Raw genomic sequence first — 15,861 nt, 5'->3', positions numbered from 1 at the left:
GACATGAATAACTTTCTTTTTTTATGTGAAGTGTTAATAGTACACTTATGTCCATTTGCACTAAACTTCAGTACGTCTCAAACCAATGCTTAAATAGATAATGAGAATGTATTTTGCACTGGAACGTACTTAAGCTTTGTGCAAGTGGACATTAGACTAAAAATGTTTAAGCAATTCTCAGACTTGAAATTCGAAATTCGCTCGTTACGAACAACTCGTGGAGTATTCGTCTTTAAGTTCAAAAAGACTTTTGCTTACAAACTTCGTCCAGCTTTTCCATTTGACATTCAAGTGGTTTAATTGTTCTACGAGCTTTGAATTTGTTTCAAAATTATCACTTCAACCGCTTTGTCCGCTTCGAGATCCTCGCTAAGTTCAAAGTTCAGAAAATTAACGTGAAATACGGACGCTAGGTAGAAACTGTAGGTAAGATAATAAGTTACCTAATTTACAGTGAAGCCCCTTTGTTTATTCGCTGCTGTGAGAAATATAAAGCCCACCCTTCATAGGAGATTTTAGTGCACAAAGGAATATACCTATCCAATTTCTAGTTGAAATCAGTAGTTCTTCTATATGAAATTTTAATCTATTTCGATGCGAAAGAATAAACTGGCCAAAATAGCAACTGCGCCTAATTTACGACGGATCTCCTTTGTTTATTCAACTTACGCTCTCGTCCATTATCCGAAAGAGCATTATTCCGGTTGGAGGACAAAAAAAAAGTCACGTTAATTAGGATGTCAGCTACGCAAATAATAATCCCAGTGTGGCTCATTTCGTATGCGGGCCCCAAGTTGCGGCCAAAAAATTTATCTCCGAATTTTTTAGACAACGCAATTACAGGAATATTTACTTAATGCCAGCCCACGGGTAGCTGAAAAAACACGTTGAACTGTGTTTTTAAATTTTATAATGAAATGCCTACACTGCATTACGCCACTGCTTATAATATTAAAGTATATATATGTTAAACATTTAACCGAGCTAACTTACAGTTATATATCTGTGACTTCTAATGGTATTTTTCTTCAGTACATACTGTAGATCCCTATTCCAGAAATACAATCTGTTATTATTATTTTTATTGAACACACAATTAAAGTACAGGAACAAAAAATAAAACACTTATTGATTCAGAAGCACACAATTCCCAGACATTTTATTTCCAAGTCTTGTTCTTCAGATTAATCGAATGATGAACAGCCTTGCCCGCTTCCAAATTTTTGATTGTTACTCTAAGTGGTCGCTGATTTTGCGATAAATATTATAAACAATATTTCTTAACTGAGGTCAAAGTGGTTACTTTGATATTGTTGCAATAAAATTGTTACTTACAACGCAAATAGTTACCCCGCCGCCTTTTGACACAATTCATATTTTGAATTAACATGTAATGTGTAGTTTGGAAGCAGTAGACCTCCTTGTGAAAGAGTCGTCCAGGGAAGTACTGCTACCTTAAATATTTCAGCCGCCAAGCATTAATATAAGCATCACTGCGTTCCGGTTTTGAACGGTAAGGGTGTTAGTGAAATTACAGGTACATGAGTCTTGTCAACTTATATCTCAGGGTGTCAGGCCCTGTGGCAGTGCCCCTCAGATTTAAAATTTTGAGTGACAGGCGTGCCGCTTACCATCAGGCGCACGACTTATTCGTCCCGTCACTTGGTACCATCAAAAAAACAATAAAAAAATAAAATAAAATATACATAATTTTAGGAAATGAAACTATTTTTCCCGATTTAAATCGCTTATATTTGTTTTTTCAAACAAACCAACGTTTCGGACCCTAAAAACGTTGGTTTGTTTGAAAAAACAAACATACGCGATTTAAAACCGGAAAAATAGTTCCATTTCCTATGTGAATAGTTTCATTTCCTATGTGTAACAATCGCGAAAACCTAAGAGCACGATATGCATAATTTTGTCAATAACAAATGAACGACAAAATTGTTTTCGATTTTATGTTATTTATTTTTCCTATTGTTCTTGCTAATCACAAAGAAGAAAATAAAATGGTGCTCAAGTGTTACATAATTTACTTATAACTTCAAATAAATCTACAACCCAAACTCTTTAGTTGCTGAGAGTTTCTCAGCTCTTCCCGGAGAGCTACAAAAACTTAGCCCATTACCGAGTAACCTCGTACTAAAATATACGAGCACTAAAAGCTATACTAAATCCTTTCTGTACTCCGCGATTGTTTGTTTCGACCACCATAATTACCGCCCGCATCTTCTATCGTACTATCCAGAAATGTAAGTAAACAGTGCACCCTTGAAAGGGTTTGGGCGTTCCCTAAGAGTGGAATAAAACAAAATGAGCTCCGCTATTGATCGGAGACAAGCGTGCAGTTTATGTTTGTGAAACTGAGAATATGAATGAGCTTCAATGTTGGATTTGTTGGAAGAATAATCTCCGAGACCTTTGAAACGGCGGGTTTTAAAGATGCGCTACAAAATTGTGATTATAACGATCAAAGTCAATTGTTATAGATTTCACCTTAAACCAATTTATTGGATTGGAAGTGTTGGTGCTAGAGGTGTACCAGAATCTCAAGGCACTAAACGGCTGTAAAGAAAATTTAAAAATGTTTTTTTCTGTATCGCGGGTGAGGTGGACACACACAGACAACCACAAAATACGTCCAAACTCGCGAGAGAATTAAATGTTTGTAGGCCACACAAATATGTCTCCCGGTCCGGGACTCGAACACGGGATCTCTGCGTGACAGGCCAGGATGGTAACCGTTCGTCCCAGAGGCAGTTTGTTAACTTGTACGCCTGTCCATGCAGTGCCACTCATAGCTTCAAAGATCTGAGGAACACTGCCACTGCGCCTGTCACCCTGAAACATAAATTAACAACTTCCATGTGCATGTAATTTTACCAGATCTCGTACCCTTCAAACCGGAACTAATAAGGGCTCTATTGCTACTTGATTAAAATGTAAAATACAGTCAAAAATCAAAACGACATTATTTACAAAAACAAAGACATTACATGCGGTAAATGACAAAAGGGTCACGAAATTAGCTTTTGCCATGGAACGCAGTGCGTGTCCAGCACGATTATAAGTTATAGCATTAATACAATTTATGTTTTTTATCATAGAGCTGTCACAGTCTTCCTTTCTCGCTTGCACCAAGTACACTAACTAGCAATATTTACGTAAATTGGTAATTTAATTACTGTTATCCAATCGCAATCGCGTTGAACTGTCATGTGATTTACGAGAAATAAAAAGATTTGGAATAAAGTGGTTTTTTCATAAGAGTGATGGAGACAATTGCTCAGTACACAGCAATTTGCTGACGGTAAAGAATTCGGGGAGGAGCAGCTTGCCTCGTCAGACAAAAACGTCAGGCGTTTTATATGGAAAAACTAAACTTAGCACGACTTGATTGTCGGATGAAATAGTCAGGCTTTTCGTTTGTTTAAAATTAAATGAAAATGTTGTTGTTCATATAGACTACTTTACTTGATTGATGATGAATGAATGATATTGTATTGCATGGATTTTCAACATTGGTATGTGTAGGGTTATATTATTATTATTGTTTTCTCGTCACAGGGAAAAACATTGAGACTCGGTGCGGTCTCGGCAATTCCGGGAAAAACGAGACTTTCGAGAGTATTTCAAAAGTAGGTTTCAAATATTGTAGTCATTTACGTGATCCAAACAATGATATCAAAAATTGTGAAATCAAAATATGCTTATGGAAGTTTATGACCAGGCGAACTAAGTAAGTCAGTCGGTGGAGCACTAATGGGTGTTAATTATACTTATAATAATAAATTTATTCATAGAATTTAAACGTTACATAGTATAAAAAGTGCAAAATAAAAGGTACAGCCATTATCAGAACATAATAATATGAAAGGTGGTTCGTGCGTGCGTGCGTACGTGCGTGCGTGCGTGCGTGCGTGCGTGCGTGCGTGCTTGCGTGCGTGTGTGCGTGCGCGCGTGTGTGTGTTCGCGCGTGCGTATGCGCGATTTATAAACAGGGCACAGAGATATTTCATACAAACTACGACGTAAGTAAATACTTATAACAGAGACTAATACAGAACAGAAAAGACGCGCGCACATGAAAACTCGAACCAGTGTTAAAGACGGACTCTCTAGTCACGAATACTAACTGGGGCGCGCGGGGGTGCGGGTAGGTAATCACGCATAAGACAGAAGTTACCGCAAGTCGTTTCGTTATATACACTTCGAATAAATAATCAGAAATAGAGACGAAATAAGGGCTGTACATTCCTGGTAACTCGTCAGTGACACTATAATAAATATATATTTACTCTCGTTTGCACTGAAATAAAGACAGGCCAACAACTGACCTGTGTGTACGTCTCCGTACATTCCAAAAATATTCTGTATTTATTGTAATAAAGATAATATCTCTAACAATGGCGTGCTGTTCCATTCGGTGGTGTGGGGAAAAACAGTAAAACAACTAATTACAAACAAACAAAATCAAATTTCACCGGTAATTAAATATTAAATATGCAATTTTGGAATTTTCGTCCATTACAGCAAAGCTCAAGTTAACTGGACGATTTCAAGTGAAACAATTGAGGACACCCATTGACGATTCCCGTCAATAGTTTCGAATTCGGGTTGTCCAATCGGAGCGCAGTTGTCACAGTAATAATATCGCAGGATAGTTTTCAAACAAATTAAATGACATTCGTCTCTATTTCTGGTTATATTCTGGATGTTACCATTTGATCATGAAAAAGTGATATTTTGGCAAAACAGGGTCGATGGCGAGAACCGCCATTTGCATTCGGAAAGAATAATCTATGTAGTCACTCGAGGATGGGTGGTCGTCGCCATGTCGGGTACGACGCTTGCAAGTACTCTTCTGACGCGCTAGATGGGGTTGACACTCTGTAAGTTGCAATATTTATTTACCTCTTTTTTTGTGAAAACACTCCAATACTTTGTTGTTATAATAGATAAAAAGATCAAACAAAATCAAAGAAAAATTCCTTCGACCCGGCTCGACATGCACCGGCAACATTCAATCAATTTATACTTATGATATGAAAGTGTTTGTTGTTTCATTTTTATAGTAAACACGTAAGAAACGAGGATGTTTAATATAAGTAGTTTCATGTAGAGCACCTGATTTTTATAACTATCGTTCTTCAATTTCCACAAATTATACTACGCTTCATTTTAGATGGTCGCCACGTCCATGTAACCAGAAAAAATAGCTGTTGATTAAGTAATATTTTAACACTGTTCAGTCAAGTGATTATGTTTCAAATATCTCATATTCCCAAGACTGAAAACATTTGTCTCGAGTCACGAAAATGCTTAAAAAGTTAATGTAAATTTGTTAAATTACACATAGACTTTTTTATGAAACCGAGTAAAGGGACGAACAAGTCGTGCGTCCTGATTGTAAGCGACACGTCTGTCCGTAACAGTTGTAGTGACACTCAGAGCTTCAAATCGCAAAGATCTAAGGGGTCTAACTACCGAGTGCAAGTCCTATGTGCCTGTAATTTCACCGGCACCCTTACCCTTCAAAATTTAAATGTAATAATGTTCACATTTACTGCTTGGTGGCAGAAATAGTCAAGGGGGAAATACTTCTCAGGACTAACTCGGTTTTTTCACTAACTAACTCTTTCACAAGGAGCAGCTCTACTGCTACTTAGTATATATAATGTAATCTCAGTACAGAGTGCTAAAACAACCGCCCTCAAAAGTCATTCATCCCTTAGAACCTCCTCCTTTTTTTTCTTAAGTTATAAAAAAATAAGATTATTATTGGCTATTATAACACTTCTGTATTACATTATTCAAAGTACATCTTGCTGGTTTCACGCATGCACGATCGGAGACTGCTTGGAAAAAGACAGGTAAGGCAAACGTTATTTGAATTTGAATCTGTGGAATAGGTTTATTATTACAGCCCGTTGCCTTACGCGCAAAAAGACGTAAAAACGCGAATTCTTTCTTCTTTCTCAAAAGTGCTTAATGGAGGTAAAGCCGAATCTACATTTGTCTGACGTGTCGTGTCGTGTAACGTCAGAACGGTCATTTATATTAGTGTGTCACAATCTGACGTGACGGCTTATGTTGTGTGTATGAAACCGATACCGTTCTGACGCGTCACGACACGACACGTCAGACAAATGTAAATCCGGCTTAAGACGATGTCCCCACCGAATAAACATGTATTGCCTAAACGTTTATTACGCACTAGCTTTTCACTAGGTTCTCCATACAAACTTTCATCCTCTATTACACCCCCCTTAAGATTTATTTTTGTGTCTACGTCCTTCTCCCAGGTCCCATATATATCTCTATTACAAAATTCATTAAAATTTTACAGCGGTTTGGTGTGAAAACGTAACAGGCAGTTACTTTCGCATTTGTAATATAGTTTTGGATTCTACAAGTTTATTCGGGGGGATGTCCACTTCACTGTTGTTTAATGACATATTAATTTTGTTATATTCGTGAAAATCTCTTTTTTAATTTTTATTATCTCTTTTCAAAAATTCAACCTGATGGAAATTGTTTTTTGTTATTAAAACTTAGGTATTACATAATTCACTTAAATTATTTTAATTTAATATTACATAATTCACTTAAATTTGATTATTATAGTACGCTGCATAATTAATAAGTTGCTTTCTTCCTGAAAATCAAACTTTAAGCGCGTCAAAATAGTAATAATATAATAATAGCATATACCTATAGTGTGAACCTTGCTTACAAATAACTAAGTACCCTTGGAATAATAACGCATAGAAACCTAGTCCGCACACGCTAAGTGAGGCAAATTGAAGCGCTCCCAATGGGCCTACACGAGCGGGCGGGTCTTCAGTGCTCAAGGTCAACTTGCACCGCGAACAGCTCAAGAATTTTAGCTAAAAACTACGGAATGTGCGGTAAATGAGTGTAAAAATACGTCAGACAAACATAAAATAGATACTACTTATACTTACTACACTTTTGAGGGAAATGTTATTCCATGACATCATTAAATGTACATTTGTGTGCGTGCCGACGAGTGTAGATACAAGTTGCTTACGCCTACGTGAATTTGATTTTTGCCTCACTTGCGACAGTTCGTTTGATATGAAACTATCATTCTATGCGTTATTATTCTAAGTACCAGTATAAAGTTAATTTTAAATATTAAAAAGTGAAACATTTCTCCAAATTCACCCATTACACTCGGCACAGCTTCGCAAGGTCAATTAAGTACCTACGTACTCAGGAAGCCTATTTATCTACCACTACCACTATAAATGATTCCCACCAATACATAAGCAAATTATAATAGGTACGTACATAATAAATACAGTGGTACTGTATTGCAAAAGGAATCTAGATATTTTAAAGTGATTAAAAAAAGAAAGAACCCATTTATATTATTTCGATCGGCATGAAAAAGTCCAAACAATCTATTTAGCTTCACGGAGGTTTTTAAAATTTAAGCGGGATTTTAAGAGCCAATCACAAGCCAAGCAAAAAATAATGTTTTCTTTGATCTGTTTCCGAATATTCTATTGGCTCCCAGGCTACTCCGTTTTACAAAGAATAATATTAGAAAATTCTGTAGTAGTAGTAACCAAAATATTTTGTGTAATTAATTATATTCAAAAACATATTTTACCTTCAAACATGCTTCATTTATAATGGGAATTATAGAGTTAACTGTAAAAAGTAATTTCCAAGTATTTCTGCTGACCTAAAAAAAAAAATCACTGCGTTCCGTATTACGTAGAAAAGAACGTACTCTATTTGCATTATACATTGCGTTACCACTGTTTGATGATGACATCAATTCATATTACTAAAGAAAAGTGGTAGTGCATTAACAACTATAGTAGAATAAAATTATCTGTTTTGATAGCATAGGAAACGCATTAACGTGAATTGCTATGCTTGTCATTGTCACCGTTGCCGAAAACTTGTAATATTTTTTCATTATTTAGCGAATAATATTTGATATTATTTATAAAATACAGTAAATTAGTGCGTTCAACAGCTAAAACCACAATGAGTTCCATCGGTACTGGTGTAAGTATTCCTTTTGGACGTGAAATCATTCCATAGGTTATAAACATTTTTAAGTTTAAATTTCTTTACAAATTCGGTGTTTTTGTCGTAATTACTACAAAATATTATTATTTTACGGCATGATGTAGCCCCCAGGATAGGTTTTATAGAAAAATTTACACAAATACATAGTGAAAAACATGCTAATTCATCGTTCATGTTGCATTATTTCAGTATGACCTGTCTGCCTCACAATTCTCTCCCGACGGCCGGGTTTTTCAAGTGGAATATGCGGCAAAGGCAGTAGAAAATTCTGGAACAGTCATAGGACTCCGTGGAAAGGATGGAGTGGTCTTTGCTGTAGAAAAACTGGTAACTTCAAAACTATATGAACCCGGTGCGAACAAGAGGATTTTCCATGTTGATGAACATGTTGGAATGGTAAGTTAAAATTGCAATACATTTACTCGACAACAGAAGAAAAAATATTCTTCACATGACCAATTAAACAGTAACATGATAGTAGCCAAACTTAATTGAAATCATAAAAATAATAAAAACTACATGAAACAAATTGTGTATTATGTGAAATTTTAAAACTCATCTATGAACCCAGTCCTGCATCCAACCTCCGAGAGTCAAGACAAATGACCACATAATAATATTGGTCCGCAAGTGTGGTTCAAACCAGCTAACAAGTTGAGAAAAAGAAAGAAAATAATAATAATAATAGCCCCACATTAGGGAAACCATGTGTTGTGGATGCCATGGACACACACATAGATAACCACAAATTACACCCAAACTCACGAGAGAAATAAATGTAGGCTATATAAATATACTAGTACTAGTACTACTATACTAGTACCTGGAACCTCTGTATGGTAGTCCGGCATGGTAACCATTCAGCCACTGAGGCAGTTTATGTACTTTTACTTTTTGCTATAATTAATTGTACAAGCTTACTAACATCTATAATTAACAAAAATAATGTTCCAATTACCCCCTTTGAAGGAGTAACAATAGGGGCTAATTGGGGGTCCATATAATGCCACTGCTAGTAAATGTTGTGGACACATGATTACTGTTGTATTTATCTCATAAGCTTGTTTGTAATGTTCTGTGATTCAGCAAATAAACAGGTTATCTATCTACACACGTAGGTCATAGGACAAGCCAGGAATTAAGTGTAAAAAAGTTGGTGGCTAATTTCTTGCTAGAATATTTGAACCCCTTTGGAAAGTTGTCATTTTGCAGATGTCAATGATGCAGTTACACCAACTTGGATGTCCAAACTGCTGTTCAGTTGTAACAGCTATTGTTGTGTTGTTGTAATGCAGTCCATGTACAGCTCCTATTACTAAACCTGTTATCTCTTGTTTTTTATGTTTATTTTGTATAACACAAGTTTAGTTCCAGTGCTCATCATACAATCCTATTAACATAAATAACATATTGCACATTACAGGCAGTAGCTGGTCTAATCTCAGATGCAAGACAAATTGTAGAGACAGCTCGCACGGAAGCATCAAACTACAGATCCCAATATGGTGTCCAGGTCCCATTGAAGTATTTGAATGAACGTGTCTCTATGTATATGCATGCATATACATTATACAGTGCGGTACGCCCTTATGGGTGTTCTGTTGTCATGGGAACATGGTCTGATTATGAAGGCCCGCAAATGACGTTGGTGGACCCTAGTGGAGTTTCTTTTGTAAGTATTAATTTTAATAATAATAATACCTTAATAACAATGAAAATAATAATTCGTTATTTCCTTAAAATATTGTATAACAGAAGATTTATTTAATAAGAGATAGGCCCAGTAAAAACATCTTTAATTATATTAAATAGCATGCAAATGTCTAATTGCAATAGTTCTTATACTTTATGCAAATTCAATTGACTACCACAAAACTAAGAATATCAAAAGATACAATTTTACATCTTATTTCCTGCCAAATGTTTTGTTTGTCATGAAAATTGTTTTCTTTTAACTATTTGTAAAGTTTCTTTTAAATAAACACAAGTCTAATAATTTATCTCAAGTGGTATTTTATTATACTTCGTTTGTTATTAAGTTTTGAGACAAAACATTGCAACATACGCATTCTGGCCAATCTTAGATTGCAGCGTGACTCTTCTCTAGTGAGATTTGGATCGCTCATTTGATGAGAGCCCGATTTAGAGTATCCAACTTTAGGTGGGACTATTTGCAAGCCCTGAACTCCAATTCAGTCCACAGAGAATAGTCAAGTGGGTTAATTCAGGATTGGAGGGTGGCCATTCCTCAGTCGCATGAAGCCTGGAAAATTTTCCCTTAACCAAGCTTGAGTTGTTTTAGCCTTATAAGCTAGTGCTGAGCCTTGCTGAAAAATCCATTGTTTGTTGTGAAATAAAGTATTAGACAGGAGTTTCACCACAACCTCTAAAATGTCACATATTATTTTTTACTTTCGCCATTAACGCCTTCTTGGCAAAAATGGCGCGGTACTCTCGCCAGATGATGAGTACACGAAACATTTCGTGCATAGACTTTATGGTTTTGTTGGATGAACTTTCTTCGACGGTAAAGATTTTTCGTCGGTGAAGAGTATCTTTTTTGTATCGTGTGATCGTGTCTCCTAAGCGGCATCGGACAACGTATGCGTCGTAATTTACGAAGGCGATCATTTAAGAAGTAAACTTTCCTACGACTACGACAGGCCTTTACCGATACACGCGAAATCGTCTACAAAACAAGTTTTTTCTCCGTGCGACATGGATTTCGGCGAAGTAGCTCCCTGTACAGCTAGCACGACTAGGAGCAACTTGCGGAAGAGCGACATATAGCGCGGGATCACTTTGTGAGATACATATAGAGATACGCTCTCGCGCATGTCGCGCCCTATTGTGCTAGCCCTATTGACTATTTTGAAGTTTGCGGTCGTCCTTACAGACCGCGGACTACCACTTTGGCGATCTTTCAGAGAATATGTCTTTTATGTAACGTTTTATATGTAATATAATATGTAGCGAAATTACAGTAGCACGTAACTCTTTAGTTCTTTCCATCACGAGAAAAATAAATTTAAAAACGTGTAAAAAGAACACAAACATTACAAATTCAATATTGATAAAATAATTAAACAGCTGCTAGAATTATTTTGTAGTCTTTTTTAAAGACAAAGTTTATCTCAATATTTACACACGAACACTCGAGGTATATGTCAGCACGCATTTTTAAACAACTTTTGCTTTATTTAGCAGTAATAAGACAGTCCTGTACAAGTCTATTTGATCAATGATCGATAATTTAGAGAACGTCAAAAGTTAAAGCCAAACTACTACTGTAAATATCAAATTACTCTTATATTTAAAAATAATATTTTAATTGTAATAAATTACTTATAAAAACCTTATCATATACAAAACTTGGGTTTTCTTCTTTGGATTTACCAAAAGGTGTAGAACAGTGGTTGGAACTTTGAAGGTCCAGTTAGTCCATTAACTTTTGTCATCTTTATAGACGACCTGTATTGATATGATTGTATCCATGTGAATTGTCATATCGTATTATCAATAATTATCTCATGTTATTTATAATTCCATGGATGATATATAAAAAAAATATATGCTCGCTGACCGCTATGAGATTGACCTATTTGCTAATTCCTTTGGACAACTTCGTAAGAAGGCCAACATGGTTTTAAAAGACAACTTTTTACGTATAGGAAGTTAAAAAAAATAATAATAAAATAATAATAACGCACACACTCAACATAGCCCCGCACTAGGGAAATCCTGTGTCGCGGGTGCTATGGACATACACATAGACAACCACAAATTACTCCCAAACTCACGAGAGAAATAAATGTAGGCCATATAAATATTTCTCCCGGGTCGGGAATCGAACCTGGGACCTCTGCGTGGCAGTCCGGCAACCGTCCGGCCGTGCAAGCAGTCAATTAGTAGTTATTAAATATGTAAACGTTTTGGCATTTTTTAAGTTGTATTAGTAGTTTTAATTTAATTCTATCTTAATTTTATATTGTTGTATCTTAATGTTAATTTAAGCTTGTGGATGTTTTTCTTCTTGCTGTGTGAGCCTACTCGCACTGTTGAAAATAAATAAATAATATAATGATGTATGATATGAAAAATATGTCCACAATCAACCACTATTGAAAGTCTATATCGACTGTGAACTGGCAACCAGTACTAACTCAATTTTGATAACTATACAAGATGAAGAAACAATAATTTATATAGCATCTGGTTTATTAAATAAAAATACGTAGTGTACATACATACATGTTTAATAAAAATATTTTATTTAAAAACCAGAATTTTTCTTCGAAAAGAAAGTTGTCAAAATTGAGATAGTACCAATCGGCCAGTTCACAGACGATATATTGTTAAAATTTTATTATTATTGAGTAACAAGGTGATAATGAGGAATGTTACATTTCGTTGACATATAACAAATTAAACTTACAATGATGTTGAAGTATTTATTAATGTTAGTTTTATTATATTCTCACTTCTTTCAGTCATACTTTGGATGCGCGGTAGGAAAAGCGAAGCAGGCTGCCAAGACTGAAATCGAAAAGCTCAAGCTCGCCGACATGTCTGTTAAGGATCTGATCAAAGAAGCTGCAAGAATGTAAGTGAAACATCATTGCCACAAACAGCCCGAGTATACTTTATACCCTATGCTTATGTCCGAATATTATATGTTTATGAATATTGCATAATGACGTGATCATTTTGTTTAATCGTCGTCAATGGTTCCCGTCACCTTAACATTTCACATAATTATATGATATTTCACTGGAGATTCTTTCATTCATTCTTTTGGATTTTGTTAATGTGTGAAAGTAAAACTTTGCCATGTCCTCGGTATTTTGGGCGAGAGCGCCATTCTCAAATTTAATTAAAATCAAAATTAAATTTTACAACAGGATGTAAATATTTTAAAACAGTCATTAAACGTAAAACGTGATCCCATGAACAATTTTTCAAAATGCCGCTTTCGCCCTTTCTACAAAACACCGACGATGTTTTTTTTTTAAATTATAATAATAAAACTTAAAATTATAGTAATTGCACAACAATAAAAAAGTGAAAAAAAAATCTAAAATAGGACAGTACGCCTCATAATTGAATGTTGGTTTCCATAACGCTGACACAATGTGGGTTGGAGACTTCATGCATCTTTGAAAAATTTTGTTAACATTCAGGACATGCAGGTGTCATCACTATGTTTTCCATCAGATTTAAAACAAGTTCTAATTTTCGTAAGTTACAGCTGCACATGATCTGAAAACAAAGGCAAGCCTGTAAATCAAATTATATCAGTTGGTAGATGTAAAGTTGCCTGGATAAATGAAGAAAAACTTTTATAGATTTCTCACAGATGGCACTACTGCAAAAAGTCGTTGAAAATCGTAAGGTCTGCGGGTGCGTTCCGTAGCTCAGTTGGGAGACCGTCGGCCTGGTATGCTGATGGTGACGCTGGTTCGAATCCAGCCGGATCAAGGAATTTTTCTTAGTGCTCGATCTTTGTATTAATAATTATTATACATACTCCACTACTTATTAATTAGTAATTTCACAAAAAAAAATAGTTGAATATCATGATAGTAAAACATTATGATTTTCAATAAACTTCATATAGTTAGTCGTTCATGTAAGTCGTTAACACATTGCAGTATCTACCTAGTCCACGACGAACTCAAAGACAAGCAGTTCGAGCTGGAAATGTCGTGGGTGTCCAAAGAGACGAACGGCAAGCACCAGGTCGTGCCGACACAGATGGCCAGCGAAGCTGAAAACCTTGCGAAACAGGCGTTGGCCGACATTGAAGACTCCGACGAGGGAGATATGTAAAGGGTTAGATAATAAATTTTTTAAGTATTATTTTATTCTCTTTTATTTATCAGCCTTTGTTTAAAAGTAATGGGTCGCCAAATCGAAAGGATGTGTGGGATGCAACTAATAGTTATTTGTTATGCAAGGCTGCAAAGTTGTTGTTTGACGCGAGTGCTTCTATTAAAATGTAAGCCAGCGAAGGAATCTAAGATTGATGTGATTTTAAAAACAGAGTCCTGAGCATAGCGACAGTTTCAAGACACGAGACGCAACTTTGCTGCCGAGCGAAACACACAACTGTACACCCCACTAGCGAGGAAAATGGTAGATGAAAGAAAAACAATTGAACTATAACAAATCAGATTTTCATCACCACTAGACTCAGACTCGCTCATATTTTGTTTCTTCTCAATTTATTACAGCACTATCCAATCCAAAGCACTGAAGTGAACTATAAGAAGAAGAAAAAACTTTCGTTTTGGGTGCGTTCTGAGTATAAACCACATACTTTTTATTCTTCTTTGTACTTATAATTTTATGTGATTAACAAAATTATTTTAGTTCTTCGACAAATTAAAATAATTTATTCAAGCAAAATGAGTGTTATCGTTGTCAATGTAATGTCAATAATATTAAGAATAAATCATACCAACGGATGAACATTATATAAATACTTAATACTAAAGACAAATCGCGTTTCGGAATGTCACTATTTATTCAAAAGAAAAAGTTTATGTACGAATGCGTTCTGAATTTGCACCTCGTCAATTTTTATTCTTGCTTGTACTGTAAGTTTAGATTTTGTGTGATTATTTAAATTATTTTATTTTTTCCACGAATTAAAATAATTTAATAAACAAAACTAGTTATCGTTGTCAATTTAATGTCAACAATAATAAGAATAAAATATACCAACGGATTTATTTTTATTTATTACATAAATAGTGTACGTAATGTAACAAATCGCGTAGTTGAACGTGTCATTATGTTTTTTTTTCATCGAATAAAAAAGTTAGGTGCACCACTGTCCATCGTTAAGTTCGAATATCAAAAACCTTCTCCACGCTAGAGTGGAAAAAACGTTTTTGCTCCCAGATGTCTAATGAGAAAGAAAGCCTTTCCGAGCTAGTGAATAGAAAAATTATTTTCTGAACTTTGAAATAAATGCTGTAAATTGAATATACATATAGTGTATTCAATAGGTGGCATTGTGTGTTACAAACTACGTATAATTAATGAATTAACTCTTGTTAATATAGGTAGATGGCGCTAATCCTAGACAAAATAAAAGAATAGCCAATCCAAAAAATCAGTGCAATAAGCGTCATCTAGTCATTTTTTTTTTTTGTTACCACTAGAAATTAAAGTATAATTGTAGCTTTGTTAAATTAAAACAATGTAAAACAAAATTAGTTACAAAAATGCTATATGGTACTGGACGCGACATCTGGTGTACCAATAAGTACTAAATACTTGACTACGCATCTTGTATCTCGACTATTATAGTAATTGGTCCATGGCCAGAGCAAGCCGAATTCAGCCATTACTACAGCTTTTTATATGATACCATTTGACGGGACGAACAAGTCGTGCGCCTGGTGGTAAGCGACATGCCTGTCCATAGCAGTCGCAGTGCCACTCAGAGTTTCAAACGGCAAAGATCTGAGGGGCACTGCCACTGCGCGCGTCAGCCCGAGACGTAAGTTGACTAGTCCCATGTGCCTTTTTTCTTTTTTATAAAAAATAAGTGCGTATTTGACCTCCATCTCACCTGATGGTAATCTAACTTATGGATATCTAACTTATAGCGTTCTTGGAATAAGTCCGCTGATGGCGAATTCCACTCTCCAGCCTCTCGCCATATAAATGTGGTAGCGAAATGCTTCGTGCGAATCCTGGGAATATCCACAACGTAGGGGTGGAATCCTAGCCCTGGTCTAGTTCCCCGATAATGGAAAGGGGAAGGCGGAATCA

The 15,861-nt window shown here is 35.5% G+C and overlaps 1 protein-coding gene across 1 annotated transcript; it reads left to right on the top strand.

Moving 5' to 3' along the window:
* Positions 1-7,911: 7,911 nt before the first annotated feature.
* Positions 7,912-13,908, top strand: LOC113238219 (proteasome subunit alpha type-3). The gene is made up of 5 exons (XM_026475004.1): positions 7,912-8,052; positions 8,266-8,472; positions 9,500-9,748; positions 12,567-12,679; positions 13,728-13,908. The coding sequence occupies exons 1-5, from the start codon at positions 8,032-8,034 to the stop codon at positions 13,903-13,905; spliced, it is 768 nt and encodes a 255-aa protein (XP_026330789.1). The 5' UTR covers positions 7,912-8,031; the 3' UTR covers positions 13,906-13,908.
* Positions 13,909-15,861: the final 1,953 nt, after the last annotated feature.

This window comes from Hyposmocoma kahamanoa, unplaced genomic scaffold, assembly GCF_003589595.1.
Source record: "Hyposmocoma kahamanoa isolate Upper Pololo Valley unplaced genomic scaffold, ASM358959v1 95, whole genome shotgun sequence".
In the NCBI taxonomy this organism is placed as follows: domain Eukaryota; kingdom Metazoa; phylum Arthropoda; class Insecta; order Lepidoptera; family Cosmopterigidae; genus Hyposmocoma; species Hyposmocoma kahamanoa.
Note: the sequence above shows the minus strand (reverse complement) of the source record. Positions and strands in the feature narration are given on the sequence as shown.